At 54.4% G+C, this 25,212-nt stretch overlaps 1 protein-coding gene across 1 annotated transcript; it reads right to left on the bottom strand.

Annotated features, from left to right (window-relative positions):
• Positions 1–6,081: 6,081 nt before the first annotated feature.
• On the bottom strand, positions 6,082–23,913 carry ZBTB47 (zinc finger and BTB domain containing 47). The gene is made up of 6 exons (XM_088534811.1): positions 23,714–23,913; positions 13,686–15,080; positions 9,510–9,657; positions 7,876–7,991; positions 6,784–6,928; positions 6,082–6,660 (listed from the first exon to the last, which is right to left on the bottom strand). The coding sequence occupies exons 1-6, from the start codon at positions 23,714–23,716 to the stop codon at positions 6,296–6,298; spliced, it is 2,172 nt and encodes a 723-aa protein (XP_088390937.1). The 5' UTR covers positions 23,717–23,913; the 3' UTR covers positions 6,082–6,295.
• Positions 23,914–25,212: the final 1,299 nt, after the last annotated feature.

Here is a 25,212-nt window from a genome sequence, read left to right on the forward strand (position 1 = left end):
TTTGCAAAGTACATGGAGATTTCAAATGTGTTTGGTTCAAAGAGAGTTTCCTACTGATTTTTTTTAAGTTATCCATAATGATGTTTTGATAGAAAGATAACCACACTGGCAGCAGGGAAAAGACTTGCCGGAGCGAAGAACTCCTGATATCCACACCATCCAAAGGGTGTCTTATTTAAAATTAAATTATTAAAATATGGGAAAAGAAATTATCTGTGCATATTTATTGATAGAGCTGTAAAGGCCTGTCCACAGCAACAAAACATAAGGACCAGGCAAAAGGAGGATCAGAAAGTGGTGGTGAGGAAGATGCCTCCTGAAAAGGTGGTGTCCCCTGAGGATGAATCACTTCCCTCTTTCCTGAAAGAAAGAAGGAAAGAAGGAAAGAGAGAAAGAGAGAAAGAAAAGAGAAAGAGAATTACAGGCCAATCACTTAGAGGACAATCACACCGGAGTGGTAATAAAATATTTTTAACAAGAAAAATAAACCCAAGGTAACAGGCAGGCTGAGATAGGGTAGCTTAAAAAGAACCCTTCAAAATGAGCAAATACATGAAACCACACTGCAGAACGATCATGTTCTGTTCATGCTTACCTGCAGATGACCCCTTGGTCAACAGGAGATGAAACTACCACACGTAGCAGAGATCCATCGCAAAACGGCTGACAAATGGGTGTCATTTCAACCCCCTCTTCTGTGCTTCTGGCCACAGCTTCTCCATCAGTTCCAACTGTGAACAGGGATTTTTCACTAATCCTCAGTTTGGCTAGATGATTTTGGGGTGGGAGATATTTGCTTTTCTGCAAGAAAAGAGTTTTAGCAATTCTTACTGGAGGCAAAACGGAAAATTGTCTCCACACGTGGTCCCGAGAGAGGCTTTGTTGCAGCACGCAGCTTGGTGCCATTGGAAAGCCCAGCTGCCCAAGGGCAGACAGGCCAGCAGACAAACTCCAAGTTTGCCCAGAGACACTCACCAGCTTCTTGCCAAGTGGTTGCTTCATTCCAAAGGTGATCCCAGGTAAGGAAAGTCACCACTCTGCAAGTCACTGCAGGCATTTCCCAGCACACAGTGACTACTGCACAGTCCCGGACAGTGTGATATCATCACGGTCAAAAGGCACCTCTGGCTTCACTGGCAATCCCGTGGGTATTTTTTCTGGGCAACACTAGTGGCAAACGAGCAGGTACTTCCCAAGGGTGGGGGGAAATTCAGTTCTTCTTCCATTAGGTTCCTCATATAGGTGCTGACATGAGCTGGCAAGTATCCCCCAGCTCCATTTGAAGTCAATACAGACGTTGGGTCCTTTCAGATAGATTCTGTGAGCTCAGCCCTGCCTGCAGAGGAGCCCCATCACGTAGGTTGTCCAAATGCCATGCAGGAGAATGGACTCAGCCCTCCCCTCCCATGGTACTCCCAGGGCTGTAATCCCAGTGCCCCTTCCTTCACCCAAGAATCACCCACCCCAAAAATGTTGGGAGTCTTTTTGTTGGCTCACATGCACACATCTCCCACCAAAACCAACCTCAGTCTGTGCACGTGAAAAAACAACTGCTGGGAATATGCCCTAGGAAGTGCATCCTGCTGGGCTCTTACGCCCTGTGCAATCACCTGAAAAGATCATTTTTAGAAAAATGTAGTAACAAAGAAAGCACTGGAGCTTTAGGTTTTCTTTTATAAAAGACAAATCGTTTATTGATTCAGTCCTTCCACTTGCAACCTCTTTGGTAACAGTCGTAACACTACCAGCCTGGGAGAAGGCCGCACGAAGGCCTAACTGACCTCCCACCAATTTCAGCGCTCGGCTACCCCTGACGTGCCTTGGCGAGAGGCCGAAGGCCGGTTTCAGAGCGTGGGCACAGAGACACATGAAAACAGCCCATCGTGGCCCATCTCACAGAGCAGCCTCAGCACCACCAGGCAGAGGCGGCTTGAGGATGGAGACGTGGTGGGCGTCGGCCGCCTCAGTGGTGGACACCGGCCCTGGTGCTGAGGCCACGCGTGAGCTGTGCCCTTGCAGGCAGCCTTGATGCACCTCTGGGACACACTAACGAGAGATCTGCATGCTCCTGTGGTGGGCAGTGCCTTCCCCCGGTGGCTCCTCTCCGATGGACTAACCCGGCCGCTGCACCCTCCCCTTCATCACACCGTCCCAAAGAGAGTAACTGCTGTACTTGGAGATAAACATATATCGATTACACATGGTCATAAAAAAAAAGTAATAATAATAATAATACATTTCTAGAACGTTACTTAAGACGCTTCCGAAAAGCATCCAAGCTTCCCCTCCCCTCCCCGCCGTCCCTTATCTATACAGAATAAAGTGCTTCATTAAGTTTGTTCACACTAGTAGAGCCACCGATACACTCTGAACTTGGCGTGTTTGGGCAACCGATACTGAATGCCGGAAAATACTAAAGAGCCAAACATCAGGCATGAGAAACTAGTTTTGAGGCAAATGCTTGGGCTTTCATATTTTTTCCTTCAAGTTCCATGCTATTGAGGTTGCTCCTATTTGTTTCCTGTTTTTTATTATTATTTTTCTTCCTATTTAAGTTCTGCCCAACTCCACCGTGTTTACGTGCCACTAGGCAGGGCTGTGCGGGGAAGCTGTCTCCGTCCGTGCGAACCGAGGGCGGTCGCCTGTCCGTCCTTCCCTCCCGACTTCTGGCAAAACCAAGAGTCAAATCGGTGGAGTTGTCTAGCAGCGGATGCTAATCTCTATTGCACTGTCACAGCCGTTTTTCCACTCGACGTCCATCCGTCACCTTTCCCAACGCGCTCAGGTTATGGCTGTGGTCCGAAGGGCCAGCCGTGCCTCGTGGACACTGAGGCAAACTGGTCTGTGCTACCAGGCTCCTGGGATATATAAAACAAAAAACAACCCCCACGCGCGACTCCCTCCCTCCCCAGAGTTCAACCAAAGAGGAGAAAGAAGAAGAAAAATATAAAGGGTCGGGGGCAGCGTGTGGGCACGGCTGTCAGCTGAACGTTGCTTTGCAGAGTATTGGCTGCATAATGGAAATTAAGCCCCTCTCCACCCTCATGGTCTGGTGAAGAAGGGATGTGAGAGATTAAGGTGCAAGAGTTAAAAAATAAAATAAAATAAAATACAAAAAGCTTGAAAACAACAGGACCCAACTCCCCCTGCATCCCACCCTAAAGCAACAGGTGCCAGAGGGGTCTGATTCTGGGATGAACTGGGCCAAGACACTGCTAGAGTGACTCTTTTCAGGTCTTAATACATTAACAGAAAGTAGACATCAAAGGACACACAGGGACTGAATAAGGGTGTAGACAAAAGGGTTCAGAGGCCATGCAGGAGCTGCCCAGGCCTTGGAGTAGGGGAGGGAGCAGCAGGGATCTGGTTCTCCAAAGTGCTGTGTGCATGGTCACATCTCAACGTCTCCAAGCAGCTCTCCGGGCAGGGTCTCAAAGATGTTTAGACGTGGCTAAATCAGTCCCTGGGCTTTCGGTGCACGCGGCGAAGCCAAGCTGCTGCGGGATGAGTACCAGCAAGTGCTCCCTCCCACTTCTCCTCTCCAAAGCCATCGTGACACCATTAGCCTCAAGGAGGCTCTCTCATCTCACGGCGGTGTCCAAGCCCTTACAGAGACAGGAAGGGCTGCGGACAGGGGAACGTCTTTAGATAAGCAGTAATTTTGGGGTAAATGTTGGTGGAGAGGGATATACTCACACCAACGTGTGCAGGTAAAGGAGAAGGCCAAGTTTATCACCTGGGCAAGCTGACAGTCTCATCGCAAGATGAAGACTGTACAGGCAAGGCTGGCTTTTCTCATAGTGCATGGCTCCTACCTGGTCTCAAAGCCAAGGAGGGTGAGGGAAAAGGAATGGTAGGGAGCCCCATCGGATTGGGTCTATGAGGCAGCAGAGAAGACAACATGGACTACTCTACTGGAGCCCTCCAACAGCTCTGAGTAAGCTCCTCCAAAGCCATCATCTCCCAGGCTGGGTTCTGCTCCCTCCAACAGCCAACAGCTCTAGCAGCTGAATGTCCAAGTCCCTCATGGGAGTGGAGTGCATTTCCAAAGACACTGCACCATCCTGATAAATCCCAGGCACGCATGGAATAAGGACAGCAAAGGAGCATTTGAGACCCATCTGAGAAGATACCTCAAAGCAACTCACTCATATCTTTCTCCCTTTGTACAAAGCAGATATGAGTGCGTGTGAACTCACTCGTTCACAGACTGACTGCAACACCAGGGCTCCAGAGGTGACACCAGTCACCTAACTTGTCACTTCAAACACCACTCACAGGAACAGCCAGCAGTCCCAACCCGCTCACCCACACACTCTTGTACGTCCTCCTTCAGCAAAACACTTGAGGATGTGGCTAAATCCTCCTGGTTCTGCAACTAAATGGTGCCCAAGTGCTTTGCTAACAACTTGGCTGAAAAGCACCCCAAATGTCTTGGTCTTCACTTTTCTCTGTCCAAGATGCTCTGCAGCTCCTGCAGTGGTCCCAAAACGCCTGGCTCCAAAGACAACATGTCCTTGGGTACTCATGAGGGCAACTGCAGTGACACTACACAGTTGGGGTTAGACCAATGCTAGACCTGGGAAAATCATAACAGCAGGAGAGCCAACGTGTATCAGAGCATCCGACAACAACAGCAAAAAGAAAAGAAAACAAAACATTAACAGCAAAGCCTGCCTGGACTTTTCTCCCCAGCCAGGTGGCAGCCACTAGAGACCACAGCTCCTCTGCTCCTGCCCTGCCTGCATAAAGCAAGTCTGAATTAGTGAAGGCAAAGACCAGCTCAGCCTCACCATCCTTCAGCATATAGGGAGAGGAGGGTCCAAGTACAATGTGGCCACAGAGATCCTAGTCAATGCTGTGGGGCTTGACTGAATCAACCCCAGGGCTCTGTCACGAGGCTTGGGCAAGTTCCTCTGGTCTCCCAAAGGTCCTCGCTGCACCAGAAACGTCCTGAATCAGTCAAACCAGAGGCAAGGAGAGCACTGTCTGCCAATGCGCCAACCCTGGCGGGGAAGCAAAGCTTGGGAGAGCCGCAGGGACTGTTCTCACATGGCAAAACATTAGGGGACGGGATGCTTCAGCTCTAATCCCTGCAATGAGATCCAGCTTGCGAAGTTCAATGACAAGTCCCAGCAAACATCTGGAGATGGCTCGTCGGCCACTTACTTATTCGAATTGTTAAGGCACTATTCTGGACTGATTCTCCCGAGAAACCTCAGCCTCGCGCGACATCCCGCTGCTCCCTCGGAGGCTGCTGTGGAGCAACCCACCCACCTGCCTTTCGGTCTCGAAGCCCAACTGAGCTCGCCCACAGCAATGCTGCAAACCCTGACAGTCCCTAAAAAGAGTCAGATCTAACTAGGATTAGCAGAAAGGTGACAAGGGAGCCCCATCTCCTTAGGGCACAATAAATGACGGGTGCCAACGTGCCCGGATGCAGCTTGCTTATTCGGCATAACGTTGGCTTGTGCTCTCGTCTACCAAATCTATGGGGGGGAGAAGCACCTTGCATGGCGAAGGAAGATGTGACATGCTAAGGAGAGCAGCCCAGCGGGGTTTCAAGGAGGGCCACCTGCACGCTTGCCCTCAGGAACTGCTCCACCACGAGGGACCGCAGGTGGAGACAACTCCTCGTGCGCTGCCTCAGCACCACGAACAAATAATTCCTCCGAGGACCGTAACTCTCCTAAAGAGCCTGATTGAAAGACCAGCTTTACAGTACGGCAATTCGAGCACCACTAACTAGATTTGTTTCTTATAAATATCGAAGAACTTGCAGGCAGCGGGCTAATGAGCTGGCATGTGCTGCCACCGATCTCTCCATCTGCTCCAGGGCTGGGGTCCTCCCCTCAATGCTCTCCTCCAAGCTAGCTCCAGGTTGGAGTTGGCCTCGGACAACACCTCCTGTCTCCACGAGCCTTGGGGATGGAGACAATCTGTGGGGAGATGGGTGGTGGTGGCTGGGATGTCCACCTAGGTCACAAGGACAGTGTGGCCACCTCAAAGCAGGCCAGAACCTTTGGCTGGACGTTTCCCAACCTGCTTGCCCAGCAAGGACCTCATGCAGGGTGAAAGCTGGGGCTGAGCAACGCCTTTTATCTACACCCTTATGGACAGACGCCGCGTGGCCCCTTCCTCCCCAGTCCTCAGGAGAGGCAAAAAATACAAAATAAAAAAAAAAAACAATAAAGAACCAACCCCAAAACAACCCCGAACCCAGGAGGAAGCGGGGCAGAGAGGGCTCCGCGGCGAAGGCGCTATCCGGAGGGCGGCCTGGCCCGCGGCTGCCGCCCTAGTTGTTGTTGGCGTTGACCCTGCCGGCGGCGCCGGGGAAGAGGGGAGGCGGCGGCGGTAGGTGAGGAGGAGGAGGGAGGCTCTGTGGGAGGGGATGAAGCAGGGGCAGGGCGGTGGGCGGCTGCGGGGCGGCCGGGCCGCTGTTGGCGGCGGTGGCGGCGCCCGCCGTGTCCGAGGCCAAGGCGTTGCTGACGCGGAAGCACTTCTCCTTGTGGGCCTTGAGCATGTTGGAGAAGCGGAAGCGCTGGCCGCACACGTCGCACGGGTAGGGTTTCTCGCCCGTGTGCGTCCGCCGGTGGCGCTTCATGTTGGGGCGGCTCGTGAAGCTCTTGCCGCAGATCTCGCAGATGTAGGGCTTCTCGCCTGCGGCGCGGGGAGAGGCGCATGAGAAACGGCCACCACCAGCAGCCCCGGCCCACCGACCCCACCCCACCGCTGGAGCGTGGGAAGGAGACGAACCCGCTCCCCGCTCCAAGGAGCGCTCACCCGTGTGCGTCTTCATGTGCTCGTCGAAGTACTGCTTCATGTTGAAGTCCTTGCCGCACCACTGGCACATGAACTGCTTGTGGCCGATGTGGATGCTCATGTGGGAGCGCAGCTGGTACTTGTACTGGAAGCGCTCGTTGCAGTTCTGATGGGAGAGCGCCAGCGTGAGCGGCACCGGGGCGCCCACGGGATAAGCCTTGCTCGTCCCAGCAGCCTCATGCTGACCAGGGACGAGCTGGATCTTCATCTGACGTATCCACTTTCTCCCCATGCCCTCCCCCTCCATTTTTCTACTTCTACGTGAGGACATCACCAAGACCTGAGTCTAATGGACTTGTCCATGGCCACAGAAGAAACTGGAGGCACCAGAGAGGCTTGAACATCAATCTCTTCCCCCCCTCATCTAGCATCTAAAGCATCTGCCATCTACCCCATCTGCCCATGGTATCTTCAGCCACCAGCTGCAGCATCGCTGAATTCTTTTTTATTTTTTTTCTGGAAAAGCTCAAATACAGAGCTTTGGGGGATATATTCCTGGCCCCTCTCTTCCTCCAGACTTTAGGGAATGGCCTAGTCCATGCTGGATTGGACCTCGTGGCCCCCAGTACCATGGGCACCCAGAGATGCCATTGGCACCTTGGTTGCACAGCCCTGGTGAGCTGGGGCCAAGACTGCTCTAGGCCTAGCAGCTGAAGACAAAATTGGGCTTCACTCTTAAAGAACAGATGGGTTTCAGCTGTGATATGTTGTCCAGTCACTAGAGGGAGGAGCAGATCCTGATATCAGCAGATGTTACCCAGAGGGAGCAGTTTCATTATAGGGTTGGTGGGCCCTCAAGACCCAGTGGGACCCTCAGGATCCAAAGAGATATAAAGCCTGGCTGGGACAGGGAAAACACCCCTACTGCTGCAGGAAAATATCCCTCTGGGATGCCCCCAAAAGGGGAAGATCTTTCCTAAAATCAGCATTTCTGCCCCCATTTGGAAGGAAGCTCCATGGGAAGGGTGGAGAACCTTCCTCCCAACTCAGTGTGCACCCATTGCCCCAAAACACAGCCAGCCCAAGCCACCCTCCACCCAGATCACCACCTACCTCACATTTAAATGGCTTTTCCCCGGAGTGCTGGAGCGAATGGACTTTCAGGGACATGCTGCGCTTGAAGGACTTCCCGCACGTCTCGCACGTGAACGGCATGTCCTTGGTATGAGCTGGAAGGGAGCAGAGCAGCGTTACGCCTACGCCGCCCTCCCCGTGTCCTCCCTGCCTCCCTGGAGCAACCCCAGGTTGACACTTCCCCGTTGTTGGCCAGAATCCCATTTTTTGGCCTTCCTGGTGCCGCCTGTGAGCTGCAGCCAGAGCCTCATTCCAGGCACAACCAACATCACCACGTGCCACTGCTGCGCAATAACCTCCTCAAAGCCCAACACTGCCAACAGTTATTCCTCCTTTACAAGGGAAGGATGGCTACATTTCAAACCATCCTTTGATCATTTCTGAGGTCTTTTAAATTTTTTTCCCCCCCAGTTACATAAAATAAATGAGATTCCCCAGTGCCACGCCTGCTCTACAGCGGCAAATTACTCCAAAAACAGCACTGAGGCAATAACCAGGCAGATATACGTTCAACATTAAACACCAGGCACCAGTGGGTAAAAAAAAAATAAAGGAAAAAAAAAAGTCATCTTCCTATTTCAGGGTGCATGCCAAATTTCCAGGCTTTGGCTTTGATGTGAAGAGAATTCACCCAAGAGTTATTCCAGCCCTAAATTCCCAATGTGACAGTGATTGAAAAACGCCCTTAATTGCTGAAACGAGAAATGCAAATCCCTAAAGAGATCTCCCAGCCGCCCGCGTTTCCTTACGGGGCTCAGCAAACCCTAGCAGCCGTGACCCACATAACTGAACGAACGAGAAGCTGCTGCATTTCCAGCGCAGCAGAGCTGGAGGAGAAAAGACGAATTGAGTTTATCAGTCATCAGATGAGAGGCTTCTTCAGAGGGCAACTAAAAGCACCGAGACATGGTCTCCAGGGACGCCTGTCTCTCCAAGTGCCAGGGAGGAGTTAGAATCATAGAATCACAGAATGCTGAAGGTTGGAAGGGACCTCTAGAGACCATCTAGTCCAACCCCCCTGCACACGCAGGGTCACCTAGAGCACGTGGCACAGGACTGCGTCCAAGTGGGTTTTGAAGATCTCCAGAGAAGGAGACTCCACAACCTCTCTGGGCAGCCTGTTCCAGTGCTCTGTCACCCTCACTGTCAAGAAATTTTTCCTTAAGTTCCTGTGGAACTTTTGGTGCTTCAGGTTGTGGCCATTACCTCTAGTTCTGTTGGTGGCCACCAGTGAAAAGAGGCCGCCCCATCCTCCTCACTCCCTCCCTTGAGGTACTTCTAGACACTGCTCAGGTCCCCTCTCAGCCTTCTCTTCTCCAGGCTGAACAGGCCCAGCTCCCTCAGCCTCTCCTCATAGGGCAGATGTTCCAGGCCCCTGATCATCCTTGTAGCCCTGCGCTGGACTCACTCCAGCAGCTCCACATCCCTCTTGTACTGTGGAGCCCAGAAGAGTTGAGGATGACCAGGGACCTCAGGTTGGCTGAGATGGATCTACGGATCTAGTAATTAGCAAGGAAATGACGGTGCTTGGAGAGCAAGTAAATGATGCTACGCACGGGCACGCTGAGTGCTGGAGCCCAGCGCTGGCACGTGCCAGCGTCCCCCTCACTCACCAACCATGTGTTTCCGCACATGGGCCATCGTGTAGAACTTCTTCTCGCAGATCTCGCAGGAGAACTTCTTCTCCGCGTAGCCGTGGACGATTTTGTTGTGCTCATGGAGCGACCAGAGCTTCTTGAACCCCTTCCCGCACGTCACGCACTGCAACGAGAGAGACGAGTGAGGCCAGAGCACAATAACAACAACAACAAGGGGCCATGGAGGCTGCAGGAGGTGGGAAGGGTCATGGGGCACTTTTGATGAGTCCAAGAAACATCTTCTTTCAGGCCTGGCCAAACGCTGAGGTATTGCCAATATTTTGGTTTTGCTGATTTTAAAAGTCTTTTTTGTTGCTGTTTTGTTTTGTTTTCTGATAAAATAAGAGAAAATTGTGAAAAGGAAGCTCATTGCAAAACTTAACCTTCTAAATAACTAAAGCTAAGACACTAAATGTAACAATCAACAAGCTTCAACAAGTTTCCTACAAACCCTGTGACCTCGAAACCTCCAAAACCCAACTGTCTCCATCAGATGGGGAGGGAGGTGATGTATTTTAAGGAAAGACCACAGCCTCTCCAGGAACAGATGCATTAAACTTGCATAAACAGCAGCTCACACCCTAAAGCCCTCTTCCCAGATGGGAATTTAACACTTTTGTACCATTTAGACGCTATATCCAAGAAAGCACTCGGCGTGTCAGCACACGGCTGCAAAGCACATGCAAACAAGGAGCCACCCAAGCTGGGGACAGTGCAACTTCTTAACTGATTTGCAAAAAAATCATTTTCCAAAAGCATCCTCCGTCCATCAGAAGCGGCACACGAAGTGTCTGAGCACCTGCACAGGGTTGCTGCCGACGTGACGGGAGTGGGGACAACCCCAGGCTCCAATCCCAAGGCCCCTGGCTTTCCCCTTCGGCTGTGCATTTCACCCACACTCTTTTGCAGGCACGGTGCTGTGGTTTTCTGCACCTACAAAGCTGCAGTGGAGATTTGCTTCCCTTCCAACCAAGCTCAATATTTCTCTGAAAATATTTCTTTTTCCCTAGGAAAAGTAGCAACTTGGGCTGCTTTCCTTTCCTTGGGCTGCAGTCCTGAAAAGTGAAGTGCTGCTGGCACCGTGCTTGCCTCCACGATGCCGAATTTCCCTCTCTCTGGCATGCAACACGACAACTTTTAATTGCATGCCCGTAGGATTACAGTTTCTTACACTGGTTTGCTCCTGTCTTTACAAGTACATGAAAATCTAGGTGCTTAAGCAGCAAAATGAGGGTGAAGGAGGCATTCCCTACTCTCAATTTCTTAACTTCAAAGCACTTTAATACTAACCTGAATAGTCCACTGAGTTTTATTGTCACTATGGGGATATTTCTATGGATCCAAAGTGTTTTCTCTCTGCTTTAAGAGGCATTTCAGGACAAACTTGGAAGCCGTGTTTGGTATCAAAGACACACTGAGCATCCTCTGGGTGCCTGAGTCCCTGAGCAAGGAGCAGGCAGAAGTCGACAAAGCAGGCACCAAAAAGATGGCAAAAAACCCAATATAGATTCATAGTTATGTATACAGGAGGCAGCCTGGAGATAAAGGAGATGAGTGGGAAAACCACCTTTGTGGTGGCGATACAGAGATGCTCAGGTTGTGAAGATATCCTGCAATAGCAAGGTACAGCTTAACATGGAAAAAAATGAAAGAGAAATGGGGGATACGTTGTTAAAGGGTCATATATTAAAAAGCCCAGAGTTAATCCAGATCAATCAGCAAATCGTATCGCTGCAACACAAAATCCTGAGGGACTCTGTGGTGAAACAAGGAAAGCAGCATCCAGAAACAGTGAAGTAATACTGAAACGACGGGAAAAAGAAGACAGATAAATTTTGGCAAGGTAAGAGGAAAACCACGCTGAAATAGGCCAAGAAAGACTTTGAGAAACTTGATAAAAGCCAACGCTAAAGCCTTTTCTTCCAGGCAGCAGAAGCAGGAAGGCCATGAAGGAGGTCAGGGGCTGCAGACGGTGGTGGCACATGAGAAACCTTCGAATAAAAGGAAGCCCTGGGCCAAGGTCCCTGTTTTCACGTGGGCAAAACTCTGAAGCACAGCGGGCAGGATTTTGGGACAAATCTGCAAATGAGAGCCCCCAGGCCCACACAGCATTCGTGCAGACTTTCCAAAGGAGCCCGGCTCTTCACTGCACCAGGTAGCTGGAGACTGTCCTGGCCCTGGAGAACCAGGGGTCTGACAGCCTGGCACCACCTTCTCTGACATACAGGCTCCTGGGGGAATTGGAGGAAACACACACCTGACACCCCAGCAATCTGACGGAAACTCTAAAAAAGAGCAAAATCACGATAAAAACAGTTTAGTACCAAAAAAATGGGGCAAGTCTGATCCCCCCTTTGAATCCTTCAAAGGCAGCAGCACCACACTGGCAAGGAGGGTATAGGCTACTTGTCTCTCCAAAAACTTCCAGCATTGTCTCTCCCCAGGAAAGTCCTTCCACGGATAAATACCTCCTTGAAAACAAACCATAAGGGCTGCTTGCTGTAGGTACAACCCCAAAATAGAAATGCTGCTCTACAGTCTGGCTGTAATTCCATCGAAAAATGGATGTATATATCGATATATATTAATATATTTACACTGAGCGATAGACGGTATTGTTACACCGATAAAGATGTTCAACACCATCAGCACAAGCAAAGCGAATCCGGTTCCTACTGCTGCAATCAAAAAGCATGGCTAAAGGGAAGTTAATGATCCATGTTCTCTGGGGAGGGAGGTCACCACGGAGGCAGCTCCAGTTCACCGCATTCGGCAATGCTCGGGAAAAGGTCTGGGCATCTGCAGAGAGCTCCTGACTTCAGGAAGGATTTGGGGAAACCCGGAAAAGTACAGAGAAGCGGGACAAAAGGAGACTTTAAACGGCTTCTGGAGGAAGTAAAAATACATCCATGTGGATCTACTAAAGTAGTGACCAAGGCAGGACGTGGCAGATGGGTATAAAATAATGAGAACAAAGAAGAAGCTCCCCGGAGGTCCATCCTTTGGTATTACGAGGCCTGGGGACATCACAAGATGGAAAAAATCACAACAGAACAATTACTTGACACGATGCACGCTCAGCCCGCGGGAGTCCTCGCCACAGCATGTGGCTGGGAGCCACTCCTGGCAGAAACATCTCCCGACACCCCCAAAACATGAGGGCAACCTGCGTCTCCAAGCAGCAACGACGGCAGAGGAGCACACGACACACGGATCCCTTCTGCAACGCTGATGCCACCCCCGGCTATGAGATGAGGCTTGGGGTCACCATGCCTCAAACAAAATAATTCCCACCTCTGCATGTTTACCACCACGATCGCCAACTTCATTATCCATTAGATTTGGGTCATATGGGGTCAAGAGCTTTAACCGCATCGTTGCTTCATCAACGAGAGCTACAAGATCACGGCTGGGTTCATTTAAAACTAGACCCCTTGGCTGCTACCAGGGTCATGTGTGAAGCCCTCCAGGAGGTTATTATTTTTTTTATTAGCAGTGACAGCATCGTGCGAAAGAGTCCAGCAGGGATTAGAAGATTAGCCGGAGGATTTTGAAGGAATGCAGCGTTTTGCTGTTCCCCCAGGACGTCTGTAGCGTGCCCAGGGAAGCAAAAAATAAATCAAACTTTTCTTGGCTCCCGACCGCTTTGGGTCACCTGCGGTGCCACAGTGCAACAGCAACAGCCAACACATTCCTCCCTGTGGAAAAAAAACCTAAGGCCTGTCTGGCCCGGAAGGGTTGAGCTGCTTCAACCGACTTGCTTTGAAAATCCAGGTCTGGATCTAATTAAAGCGTGAGGTAGAGACCACACCTGGCCCAAGCCCCGCAAGGACTTCCCAGCGCCTTCGCTTCACTTGGAAATTAGCTAACGTGCAAGCAAAAGGGAATAAGAAGCAGATTAAAACGACTTTAACTCATCATCAGTTTTTCAAATTGAGCTAAATGGGTTTAAACTTGGGTAAATATCAGCCCCCCAAATCCAGGTCACCTGCAAAACATGGTCACCTCCACCCTTCTGAGCCCATCCAAAATGCCCTCACCACCGTGGTAGGCTCTGTGGCCACCACCAAGGGGCCACAGCAGCTACTTGGGCATTGGGGTCCCCCCCATGGGCTGGGGGGGCTGTGCTGATGCCCTCAGGGGCCGTCTCACCTGGATGTTCTTCTCGCAGTCGGTCTGGTGGTGCAGGAGCAGCTCGCTCTCGAGCAGGAAGCGCTTCCCGCACTTGTCGCAGATCTGCATGCGGCTGTGCGTCACGTTCATGTGCTTCTCCAGGTACCAGCGGTTGTTGAAGACCCGCGGGCACTTCTTGCACGGGTAGTGCTGTTTCTCCTCCAGCTTCACCTTCTGGCCCAACCCGTCCTGCTCCTTCTTTCTCTTCCTCCCTCGCTGGCCTTCCTCTTCTTCCTCCTCTTCTTCTTCCGCCTTGGCCATCTCCTGGGACCTGGTAGCCATGGCAGATTTGGTGGCTTTAGATGCCCGGCTGGTTCTGCGGGCCTGCCCGCTCTTTTCCCTTTTCACCTCTGCTGCATCTTCATCATCATCTTCCTCCTCCTCTTCTTCCGTTGTCTCCTCTAGGTCTTCCTCCTCACTGTGCTCTTCCTCCTCCTCTTCCCCCACCTCCGCATCCTCCTCCTCTTCCTCCTCCTCATCCCCTTCCTCGTTCTCCTCTTCCCCGTCCTCCTCAGTGTCACGGCCGTCGCCATCAGGCCGCACGACCGCGGCGGCCGCGGCAGCAGGCTCGCTGCCGGCTGCCTTCCCCTCCATCCCTTTGGAGACGTTGAGGGTCTGGTTGTTGAGGTTCACCTCCACAATGATCTGCTCCCGGTTGTACGAGCCCTGGCTGTCCAGGTCCTCCTCGGACTCCTCGCCCTCCATCTTACAGACGGCGGCCGCACCGCCGTCCTTCTCCTCCTTGTAGTACTGCTTGGCCGGCACAGCAGGGAGGCTCCCGCCGCCCGCGCCGTCCTCCACACGCACCGAGAAGGGGTCATTGCCTTCGCGGGCGTAGATCTTGGCGTGTGGGGCATCCACCTCCTGCTTGATCTCGCAGTAGTAGGGTGGCGGGACGGCACTGGTGCAGCCCTCGGGAGGCAGGGCCATGTCGCTGGCCATGGCCAGGCTCAGGGAGCGGGTGTCGAGGAGGTCCTGGCAGGAGGAGGCGATGTTGTTCATCTGCAGCACGGCGGCCGCGTTCAGCACGTCCTGCACATTGCAGGAGTTGACCAGCAGCTTGGAGGTGTAGATGAAGTTGAGGATCTGCTGGAGGCCTTGCGAGGTCAGGGCCTCCAGCGACAGCTCCACGCGCTGCAGCTGCTTGTTCTGGGTGAAGAGGGAGTGGAAGAACTGGCTGTAGGCGGCGAGGACCCCCTTGTGCGCTGGGAAGATGCTCTTCTGCTGCACCAGCACGATGTCCACGTCGCACAGGTCGGGCTGAAAGAGGCGCTGCTCATTCAGTCTGTCCATCAAACACGTGAAGTGGAGGGCTACATCCTCCACCAGGGAGTACTCGGCCGAAGGGTAGTCAGTTGTCTTTTCAACTATCAGCTGCAGAGAAAGAAGAAATCAAGCAGTTCAGAACGGCCCCTCTCCCAGGAAAACACCCGTCCTGTCATCCCACCTTTCCAACTCCACATAGCCCAGACATCAGGTACACCAGGGACCACCAGCCTAACGGTCGGAGAACCCCACGGAGAAACTCCAACCGCCTTCTAGAGTCCAGTCAACACCGGGAGAGAAAATTCAACACATGGATGAGCAAGAGTGACTTGCCCTGCTGGAAGCCTGTTGTCCCTTCCAGGAACAGAGAGAGGAATTGCAGGCTAACTCCACCACAGAAACCGTGTGCTGAAGTGGCCAAGGCCTTGGGACACACATGGGGGTGTTTTATGGGAAAGCAGATCCCCATTCCCCCTCGGGACGGAGCGGGGGGTGCCAGCCCCACGTCACCATGGACACCGAGCAACAAACACACATGGCAGCAACTTAGCCTTGGCCTCAAACAGAGCCGGGACGGCTTGGAGCAATCACTCAACCCCCAGATGTGAGATGCTGGCAAAACACACGCTGGAGGAGACACCACCGAAGAAAGCGAGAGGCACGTCTGGGGCGCAGGAGAGGGGCCTTGGAAGCGGCCGAGAACTTTTGTCTGTCACTTGGGCCGCGCAGCCGGCAGGACCCGCGTTCGCTGCCGCGCTTTCCTACCGCAGCTCGCTGCGACGCGGGCCAGCAGCGAGGCATGACACGGTGGTAACGATACACCAGGAAACCAAGAAAAACACCAGCTACGAGACCCAGCTGGCTGCTGAGGACCCCAGCCGAGAAAGCGCTCCAAGGAGCACACGAGACGGTAGCAGGATGATGAGGGATGAGACCAGCACACTCTCCCCAGACCTCAGAGTGACCAAGGAAACGCGTTAATTACCTGGGGCTGCCACCACTTTCCACCTCCAGGGTCTGTCACCTTAAGCGGCTTCTGCTTGGCTGGTTGGCCTCAGGAGGTGGAAATCCAAGAGGAGGCCTTAGAAACAGGTCGAGCCCTTCCTGCCGGGCCACGAGCAGTGAGGGGGAAGCCATCCCCTCCCAGGCACAAGCTGCCAAGGGGGACGTCCCAGGGCTCGATAGCAGCGCACGGATGAAGTGTTCATTTTCAGCATACGGATGAGGTGCTCACTGGAACAGGCTGCCCAGAGAGGTTGTGGAGTCTCCTTCTCTGGAGATCTTCCAAACCCGCTTGGACGCAGCCCTGTGCCACGTGCTCTAGGTGACCCTGCATGTGCAGGGGGGTTGGACTAGATGACCTCTAGAGATCCCTTCCAACCTTCAGCATTCCGTGATTCTATGATTTTCCCTGCATTTCTGGTCTGCAACCAACGACCGCGCCGCACCCTCACAGTGGGGAATTTTGGGGAGCTTTGCTCAGTTGGGCCCCTGGAGCTGCCAGCAAGCGCAACCCCCCCAGCATCCAACAAGTTCCCTGCATCTCTTCATACAAAAAATAATAGTAATAACAATAATGAAGTTATTTATAAATATATAGATATAGCTCTATTATATGTGTATCTATCTCTCTATATATTGATATGTATCGACCAAAGGCAGTCTAAAGCTGTATGGGGAGGAGGATGGTGGATAAAAATCCATAGGATGGTGGCCAGCCTCAATGCCACAGAGTGCTGGGACACCAGTAGGTCCCCTGTTCGGGTCCTGGATCCCCCGTCTCTCCCGAGAATCCCAGCTCCTCTCCAAAGGGCCTTTTCTAAACCTGGGGACCGCAAACACAGGAAAAACAGGGAGAGGGCGAATTCGCCCAGCTCCCTCCCGTGTCTCCATCCCGCCTTCCACCCCGCCAGGACCCCAGTGCAAAACCCCCCGCTGCCAAGCTGCCCCGAGATCTCCGGGCTGTTTTTTAGGGCTGCTGCTCCCTGCACGAGGCACCGGGAAGGGCGGCGCGTTCCGCCCGGCGCCCCTGGCCGGTCCCCGCGCCGGCGCGTGCCTTGGCCGCGTCCCGCCGGTGACTTCAGCGCTCGCGCGGCGGCCGGGGGGACGTGGCTCCTTATTGCTCTCAGCTGCTTCCCGGCGTCCTCCCCGCCGCAGCCCCCGCTCCGACATGGCGCGTTCGGCTCCTCGGCGCGGCTCCAGGACCGGGGACGGGGACAGGAGGGCGTTAAGCGGCGTTATTAAAGACATCTGCCCCGGCGCCGCCGCCAGCCCGGCGTTACGAAACGCGCTGGCGGGAGCAGCGGCGCGTGGCAGCAACGCGGGGCCCCAGGGATGGGCAAAACACGGCAAAGCACCCCAAAAAACACCCCCGCTGGCCCCATCCCCATGCGGATGGGAGATGCACCCAAACGGTGCTTTCCCCCTACCCCGAACCTCTTGATTTTTGCTCCAAAGCAAAGAGGCGCCCATGGGAATAAAAGTAACATCCAGCGATGAGATCACAGCGATCGCTTCGACACAAGGCCGCCCCGCTTCGTTCCCAAGCATAGGGCATTTTCCCACTGATTTTTCCAGCAGGGAGAGAGCCCACAAGCTCCTCTGCCCTATCTCCAGCTTCCACCTCTGCCCAGCGAAGGTGCAAAACTTGCAGGGTTGCAAGACCACATAACCCTTGGGGAGCAGACGGCTGTGAAGGAAGCTCCTCGCTAACATGTGGTCATCTGAGGGTTTGGGACAAATCCCAGAGATGGGTTGTGATGCCCAAATGGGGAAAGAAAAGCTGGCAAAAACACCCCAGGGTTGCAAATCCACACAGAGGAACAAGGACAGGCGGGCGCAGGATGCTCTGGTTGCCACCAACCTGAGCTGCAAGAGGAAGCAGTTCCAATTTTGCAAAAAAAGTTTTTTTTGCAAAAAAGTTGAGGTTTCACTTAAAAATCACCCTCCCTTGCAACACCAAGCTCGTTTCTCCCACGAAAAGAAGCTAAGATGCTCCGGGAAATTTCCCTTTTCCTGCCCCGTTTCGGAGGAGGCGCAGCTCGGCAGGACACCAGGCCCCAATATTCCCGGGATCGGCGCCGGATCGGTGGCACCAGGAGAACTCGGGAACGCCATGGGACGGCACCGCGCAGCCGCGCTGTCCCCACAAAGCAGGGGATCGCCTCTTCTTGGAGCGCGGTGCCCACGGAGCGGGAACGCTGGGAAGGCTCTCCCTGGATTTGCATCCGGGAAGACCCAAAGAAGAGAAGCCAGTGTGTGTTTTTTTTTTTTTTTTTTTTGGCTGTTTACCATGCAAGGCAAAAAAAAAAAAGAAAAAAGCTTTAAAAAAATAAATAAAATGCTGTTTTTGTTTAATTAAGGGAGGGCTGTCAGGAAAAACAAGCAGGAAGGGCAAACAATAGCTCGGCGGAGACGCCGCCTGGAAATGGCTCCGCCGGCTCCGGAGCGGAGAGGTGGCGGAAAGCGGCACGTGGAGATGCCCCCGTGTCACTGCCTCGTCCCTGCAGAGCGTGAGCGGGAGCCGGCCCTGAACCTCAGCCCGTGCCACTGTCCCTATGGCCCTGCTCATCCTTGGCACCCAAGAAGGTGCCCACGGGAGGGCACACGCGCTGTGGGAGAAGCCCTCAGGCATTTTGCTCCTATGACTTTGGTCCACCCCACGTTGCACGCAAGGAGGTCACCACACGGCAGGACATGGTGGCTGTGTGCCCCAAGAGCCACGTGCCACTCACAGCCCGGGCTGATGGAGCGAGACCCCACAGTCCCTTTAAAGAAGCACCAATGCTTCCTCCCACCACCATTGTCAGTGGTCATGACTGGATGGACCACGTTCTGGGCAGAGCGATTCAACCACGATGACCTCCCAGGAGCTCTCAACAAGACAGAGCAAGTCAGAGCTGCTGCCAAGGTGACCTGAAAGCGCCAGTTTTGAGACTAGAAGAGGTTGAAGACACATTGACAGCAGCTTTAGGTACGTAACGGTGACAGGAAGGTGACACCGGGAGGCAGGTCCATTCCTGCCTGGCCACGCACATCTCCAGGATGCTCCTGGAAGAGGAGGCCGCCTGCATCCAAGGGTACCAAAAGCACCAGCCAGGGTCCTTTACCCACCCTCGGGACAGCTGGGAAGATCCAGGGAGAGCAAAGTGACTTTTCGACCCGAAAAAGGGCGACTTTTCTGCAAAGACGATGACGGAGGTGGGTGCAGCCCAAGGACGCAGGTGGCGGTGGCTGCAGCAGAGGCCACATCCCCGGGGACATCAGAAGCTGTGACACGGATGCGAAATCCTCTCCATGCACCGGCTGCCCCTGCTCCAGCCAGAGAGGAGAGAGGAGCGAGGGAGGACGTGAGGACAAATCCCAGCACTAACCCCGGTGCCCAGGCCGGTCCCGAGGATGCCGGAGTCACCAGGCACCTCCTGACCAGGGCTGCAAACCCCATCATTTGGTCCCAGTATGGTCTATACCAACCCTGCTGGACAGAAATCCTTTTTTTTTTTTTTTTCTTTTTTTTTCCACACCATACTCCATCGTGCGCCTGATACAGCCACCCCAGGCGGGAATGAGCAGGAAGCACTAAAAGGGCCATGGAGATGCCCAAAGCAGAGGCAAGGGCGGCATCACCTGCACAGAGGAGGGACCTCTATGGGTCTATGGACCCCTCCACGTAACAGGAAGAAAAAGCTGGAAATCACAGAAAAGCTCTGGCACAAACGCAGCTTTACCCAGCTCATGGGGTGCTGTCCCCCCACGTCTGCTCAGTTTGGATGGCACGAGGCAGCGTCCCCAGCTCTCGGCTCTCTGGCCAGCATGGCCATGGTCCAGCTGGCCCCAGGGGACTGGCAAGGCTCCATGCAGCCTCAGAATCCCAGAATCCCAGAATGGTTGAGGTTGGAAGGGACCTCTAGAGATCACCTAGTCCAACCCCCTGCTCCAGCAGGGACACCCAGAGCACGGGGCACAGGGTGGCATCCAAGCAGGTTTGAAGATCTCCAGAGCAGGAGCTTCCACAGCCTCTCTGGGCAGCCTGTGCCAGGGCTCTGGCACCCTCATAGGAAAGAAGTTCTTCCTCACATGGAGGTAGAACTTCCTGTGTTTCAACTTGTACCCATTACCCCTTGCCCTGTCACCCGCCACCACGGAGAAGAGCCTGGCCCCATCCTCCCTACAATCACCCCTCAGGTACTTGAACATGTTGATCAAATCTCCTCAAATCTCACTGCCTGCTTTCAACAGCAGGCTCCTTCCAGCTGCAGGAAGATGGGGTAGATCCCACAGGGAGAGAGGAGCTTCCCAGCGAGGCACCTCAGAGAACCCAAACACCAGCTGAGGAGCACACGAGCACGCCAGTGCTTGGGCTTCCCTCAACAGTGATTTCACAGCATCCACCCACCTACCAAGGTGGTTAAAAACAACCAAACCGGCCCACTCCTCCAACCCCTCATGCCACAGGCTCACTGGAAGGAACGTCACGCATCAAAGTATCTCACCTAGGAAGGCCTGGACTTCCCGATGCCACTGTGGCATCCGCAGGCCCAATTTAGCCACCACTGCACCCCCCATGGACATCCCCAAAAGCCAGGTCTGTCAGGTTTCCCTCAGGTTTAAGCAACCCCATGGCCACAAGAGCAACGAGAGGTGTTGAGAACCCCCCTGCAAACCAACTTCCTCTTCCCTTTTTCCTCAGGTGGGATCGACCGCTAGAGCTTGTGGTGGGAATGTCAGGCCAAGACCTTTCTGCCATCGCTCATCATTTCTCATCCCTTCCAGCAGGAAGGGGGACTTGTTGAGAGGATGTGAAGAACATCTACAGGGTTGTCCCTCACCACTGGAGGAGCCGGTGAGGGCTACGGTGTCCCTGGAGAGCGGCCGGGCTTTGGGGCTCAGTGCTCCTCAACATAATTCCAAAGGAAAGTCCAAAATCCACATGCGGTTTCTGTTCTGACACCTGCAAGGCTTGTCCTAACCCAACTCTCAGCAGATCCAAGAGGCAGCCACTGCTGAGATCTGCTCGATGGCACCTAAAAAACACATCATTTGCTAACCCAGCTCCAGACCACAGAATTGCTAGGGCGGACAATGTTCAACGCTGCGTTTCCCAGACCCCTGTCTGGGCCCGCGAGTTTCATGCCCAGCCCTGCATTGGACCTTCAGGTCCCGGGCAGGAGCCTCTCAATTCCAGCAAGTTTCTCACCATGGGTTTTACCCTTGGCCACGGCTCCCGGATGCTCCTTGTCCTTGAAGCGCTAACCCTAGGGACGCTTCCCATTTCCAGCTGCTCGCATCCCAAAACAAGCCTCACCGGTGACTTCCTACCTTGCCCACACGCCTCAGGGTTCCCTCCTGAAGCGCTTTTTTGGAAGCACCGGCTGTCACCCCCTGGCCCATCCATCCTCCCTGCCAAGGCCTGGGATAACCATAAAACAAGCCAATTTACTGGAATTAGCCACCCTGCCCGCAGCCTTCATCCCGCTCTTCACCCTGTCCTCGCCCCAGCTACAAGCACAGGCAAGAGCTGGTGCTTCCCACACCTCCTCATCCCACGGCTTGGCAGGAACGACCTCCACGGCAGCCACAAGCAGCTGAGGAGCATCTGCTCTTCATCTCCTTCCTTCCCCACTCGGGATGCAGGGATTCCAGGGAAGGGATGGATGGAAGGGCCGGATGACAAGTCAGAGGGGCACCCGGGTGCTGACACCAAGAGCTCAGCGAGCTCTGGAGAAACCAGATGTGGGGCAAAAAAAACTTTTTTTTGCAAAATTGGAACCGCTTCCTCTTGCAGCTCAGGTTGGTGGCAACCAGAGCATCCTGTGCTCGCCTGTCTTTGTCCCTTGTCGGGAAGCCATCCCGACACCCCTCCTTGCTCAACCAGACCCTTCTCCCCCATCAAACTGCCCTTCCCGCCAAGGAGCATCATCCTCTCGGTCGCACACCAGGTGGGACCAAGGCTCCTCGGAGCTCCTGGAGGTCTCCCAGCCCTTCCCGAAATCCCTGCCACCTGCTCCGAAGCCCTCCCAGAAACACACACGACACTCCTCGGTTTTTGGGAGCTCTGCAGGATGCAGCGGCGGGTGCAGAGCTTCAGCACAGCATCCCCATCCATGCTGGGGACGGGGCAGGGAATAAAAACAGCAAAAATAACATTAAACACGTGTGTTTTATCCTCGTTATTAATCTCGCGGTGAGATCAAGGAGGGAGGGGGGGAAGCCACATCCATTCGGGAAGCAGAAGCGCTCAAGGCGCCGCGGGCGCTGCTGACACATTGGGTGCACGTGCCCGAGGCTTATCCCGATTTTGGGATTTGAGGCAGGTTTCCCGCGGACAAACACCACATCTTAAAAAAAAAAAAATAACCGATATCTAACCCGCTCCCCGGCGCATCTTCTCCTGAACGGCCCGGTTTTCCCAGGCGAGGCAATGGACGGTCACCTTTCCCGATCCTGATATTCGTGTGGGCTGTAATCTGAGGCTCGGAGAACAAAAGATAAGCGGGAAGCCTAAAATTATGGGAAATGTGAGATTGCGACGAACCCTCCCACCGCTGCCGCAAGTCGTCCGGTTACTTTTTGGCCACCTTGGCTCAAAAGCGGGTCCAGATCACTGCATAAAATCCCGTATCGCAGCGTTTCGAGCTGTATCGCTTGCACCGAGCGAAAGTGCACTCGGGGTGCAGAAATATTCAAGAAAATACGTCATGAGAAAAAAAAAAAAAAGGGAAATAAATCCTTATTAGCGCTGCAAGCATTTCTCCTTGCTGGAAAACAGGTCTCCCTCTGGCCCTTGCTGATTTGGGGCACAAAGTGAAGGTTTTCGCTGCCTGCTGCTTTCCTCCGAGCGGGAACAAGGATGGTGCCCGCTTGCCCCAATCCGGGGGTCCCATCCCTGCTCCATACGGAGCGGGATCCCATTCCGGCACCGCTGTTACTCGCGGACCGGGCGCTTTTCTCGCCCGTTTGCAAAGGGCTGCCGGGTTTATGGGTGGCAGCGGGGCCGGGCGGGCTCCGGGGGCCCCCGAATCCCGCCGCCCGCCGCCGTATCCACCCGGGAAGGGCGCATTCCCGCCGCAAGGCCTGCTTGGGAGCGCTAAGCCGGGCGCTGAGCCCCCGCTGCGGACCCCGCTGGCTGGGGGGCTGGTTCTGTATCCGTGTCCATGCACCCAGCCCCGCGGGACACGGCGGGGCCCATGGGGGGCACGAGGCGCCCGGGAAGGCGGCCGGAGCCCCCGCTGCGGCCGTGCCCCCCAACTTCCCCCGTGCCCCCCTCTCCATTTCCCCCCTCTCCACCCTCCGGGGTGCAAAGGGGCCTGCGCGCACGGATGGCGCTTTATTTTTTGGCCAGTTTGGGCAATTTTTTTTTTTTTTTTTTTTTTGCAAAACGCTCCATATTTGCCAGGGGCGGGGGCACCATGTGTCGCGTCCCCCCCGCCCCCCCAGTAAAAAATAAAAAATAAAACCCACCACGGCCACATTTTGCGCATTGCAAAGCCCCGACCCCCCCACCTCGGATGCAGCTCGTCCATGCAGCCCCCCCGGGCCCCCCCGGCACCGCCGCCCTTGCAAAGGGTCGGTGCAAGTTTGCGAGGCCTTTGCAAAGTCAGCGAAGCCCCCGGAGCGCCAGAAAGCCCGGGAGGGGGGAAGGAAAAGCGGAGGGGGGGGGGGGGGGAAGGGAAGGAAAAAAATAATAAGGAAAAATAAGGCGGGGGGGGGGAATAAAGAAGGAGGGGGGTTGCAAGCTCTACCATTTTGATGCAAAGGTCTCCGCGCAAAGGAGTCCCGGTCCTCCTCCGCTTGCCGGGGGTTTTTGCTCTCCATGAAAAAAAAAGGAAATGTTGGGTTGGGTGGTTTGCTGGGGCTGGTTGCTCTTTTCTGTCTCTCTTTTTTTTTGGCCTTTTTTTCCTTTTTTTTTTTTTTTTTTAATTGCTGGCTTTTCTCTCTCTCTTTTTTTTCCCCTCTTCTCTTCGCGTCTTCCGAGCGGGGGGTGGAGGAGAAGAGGCGGGGGGGGGAGGAGGAGATCAGCGCGCGGCCGCCAGCCCTGCTCGCATCCCCTCGCCCCTCGTATCCTTTTTTTTTTTTTTTTTCCCCTGTTTTGGGGGCTTTTCGGGTATTTTCCTCCCCCTGCTCCTCCTCCCGTCCTCCCCCCGCCCCCCCGCCCCCTTCCTCGCCGTTCACCTCCTCCTGCCCATCGCCATGTTAAGCCCCTTTTGGGAAGCCGTAGGAATGCGGCGCGAGCGGCGGCCGCGGCTGCCAAGAGCCCCGCGGGCTCCTGATTGGAGCCGCCGCGTCAGATGGGGCCGCGCCGGGTCCCTTTAAAGGGACAGGCCCCCGCGGCGCCGCCCCCACGCGCGACCGCGGGGCCTCGCTTCCACCAGGGACCCCCCTCCTGCCCCACGCGTGGTTTCTTATTGCGTGGGGTTGTGGCTTTGCGGCAGCCGCCGGGGCGTTTCGGGTGGGAAACGGCCCCTTTGGGAGTCGCTGGACGGCGTTTCCCCAGGGAAGGAGCTGGGGGTTTGGGGCCGAACTCGGGGGTTTTAGGAAAGAGCCAATTGACCCTGGCGCCTCCTGACAGCCTGTGGAGGTGCTTGTCCTGCCACCGGCAAATCCCCCCCGCCAGATACGCTGCGTCTCACCCCCCACAGGACTGATTTATAATTTCGGGGCCCTGATTTATAATTTCGGGCTTTATTTTGTTTTTTGGCGGGTAGCAACGGGGCAGCGTTTCAGCACCCCTTCCCCTTGCAGCAGGGCCAGGCGCCTGCGAAGCAAGTGTCAAGGGTGACCAATCCGCCCCGGGCTCCCTCGGCTCCCTCCGCAGCTTCCAGGCTCTTTCCCTCCTTAAGGGCTCCTTTTCCCGGCCGTAGTGTCGTGCACTTGTTTAGGCTCCGCTCCCGTTGCTGTGTGGTAACTTATTCCAGATGTTTACGGCTCTTTGCATAATGTCGCCGCCACGTCCCTCCTATGCTCTTATTTCCTGATTTTATTTTATTTTATATATATATATATATATATATAACTGTGCTCCCTGCTTCTTTCCATCCAGCTTCACACTAGAGGGAAATAAAGATTACGGACAACAGCGTCTTTCACCGTGCTGACGACATTCCCGAAGGAGCCCGGCTTCCTTCTGCTTTTCCTTTCCTTCCAGCCCAGAAGCGCTTCCCAAAGCTCCCTCCGCTCCGGAGAAACATCCGTCGGCAGCGCTTCCATCTCCGGGGTGAAGGATGGGCCCAACCGGCCAAAC

The sequence above is a fragment of the Tinamus guttatus genome, unplaced genomic scaffold (assembly GCF_059628265.1).
Source record: "Tinamus guttatus ecotype Peru unplaced genomic scaffold, ASM5962826v1 Tinamus_guttatus_pri_ptg000599l, whole genome shotgun sequence".
In the NCBI taxonomy this organism is placed as follows: Eukaryota; Metazoa; Chordata; class Aves; order Tinamiformes; family Tinamidae; genus Tinamus; species Tinamus guttatus.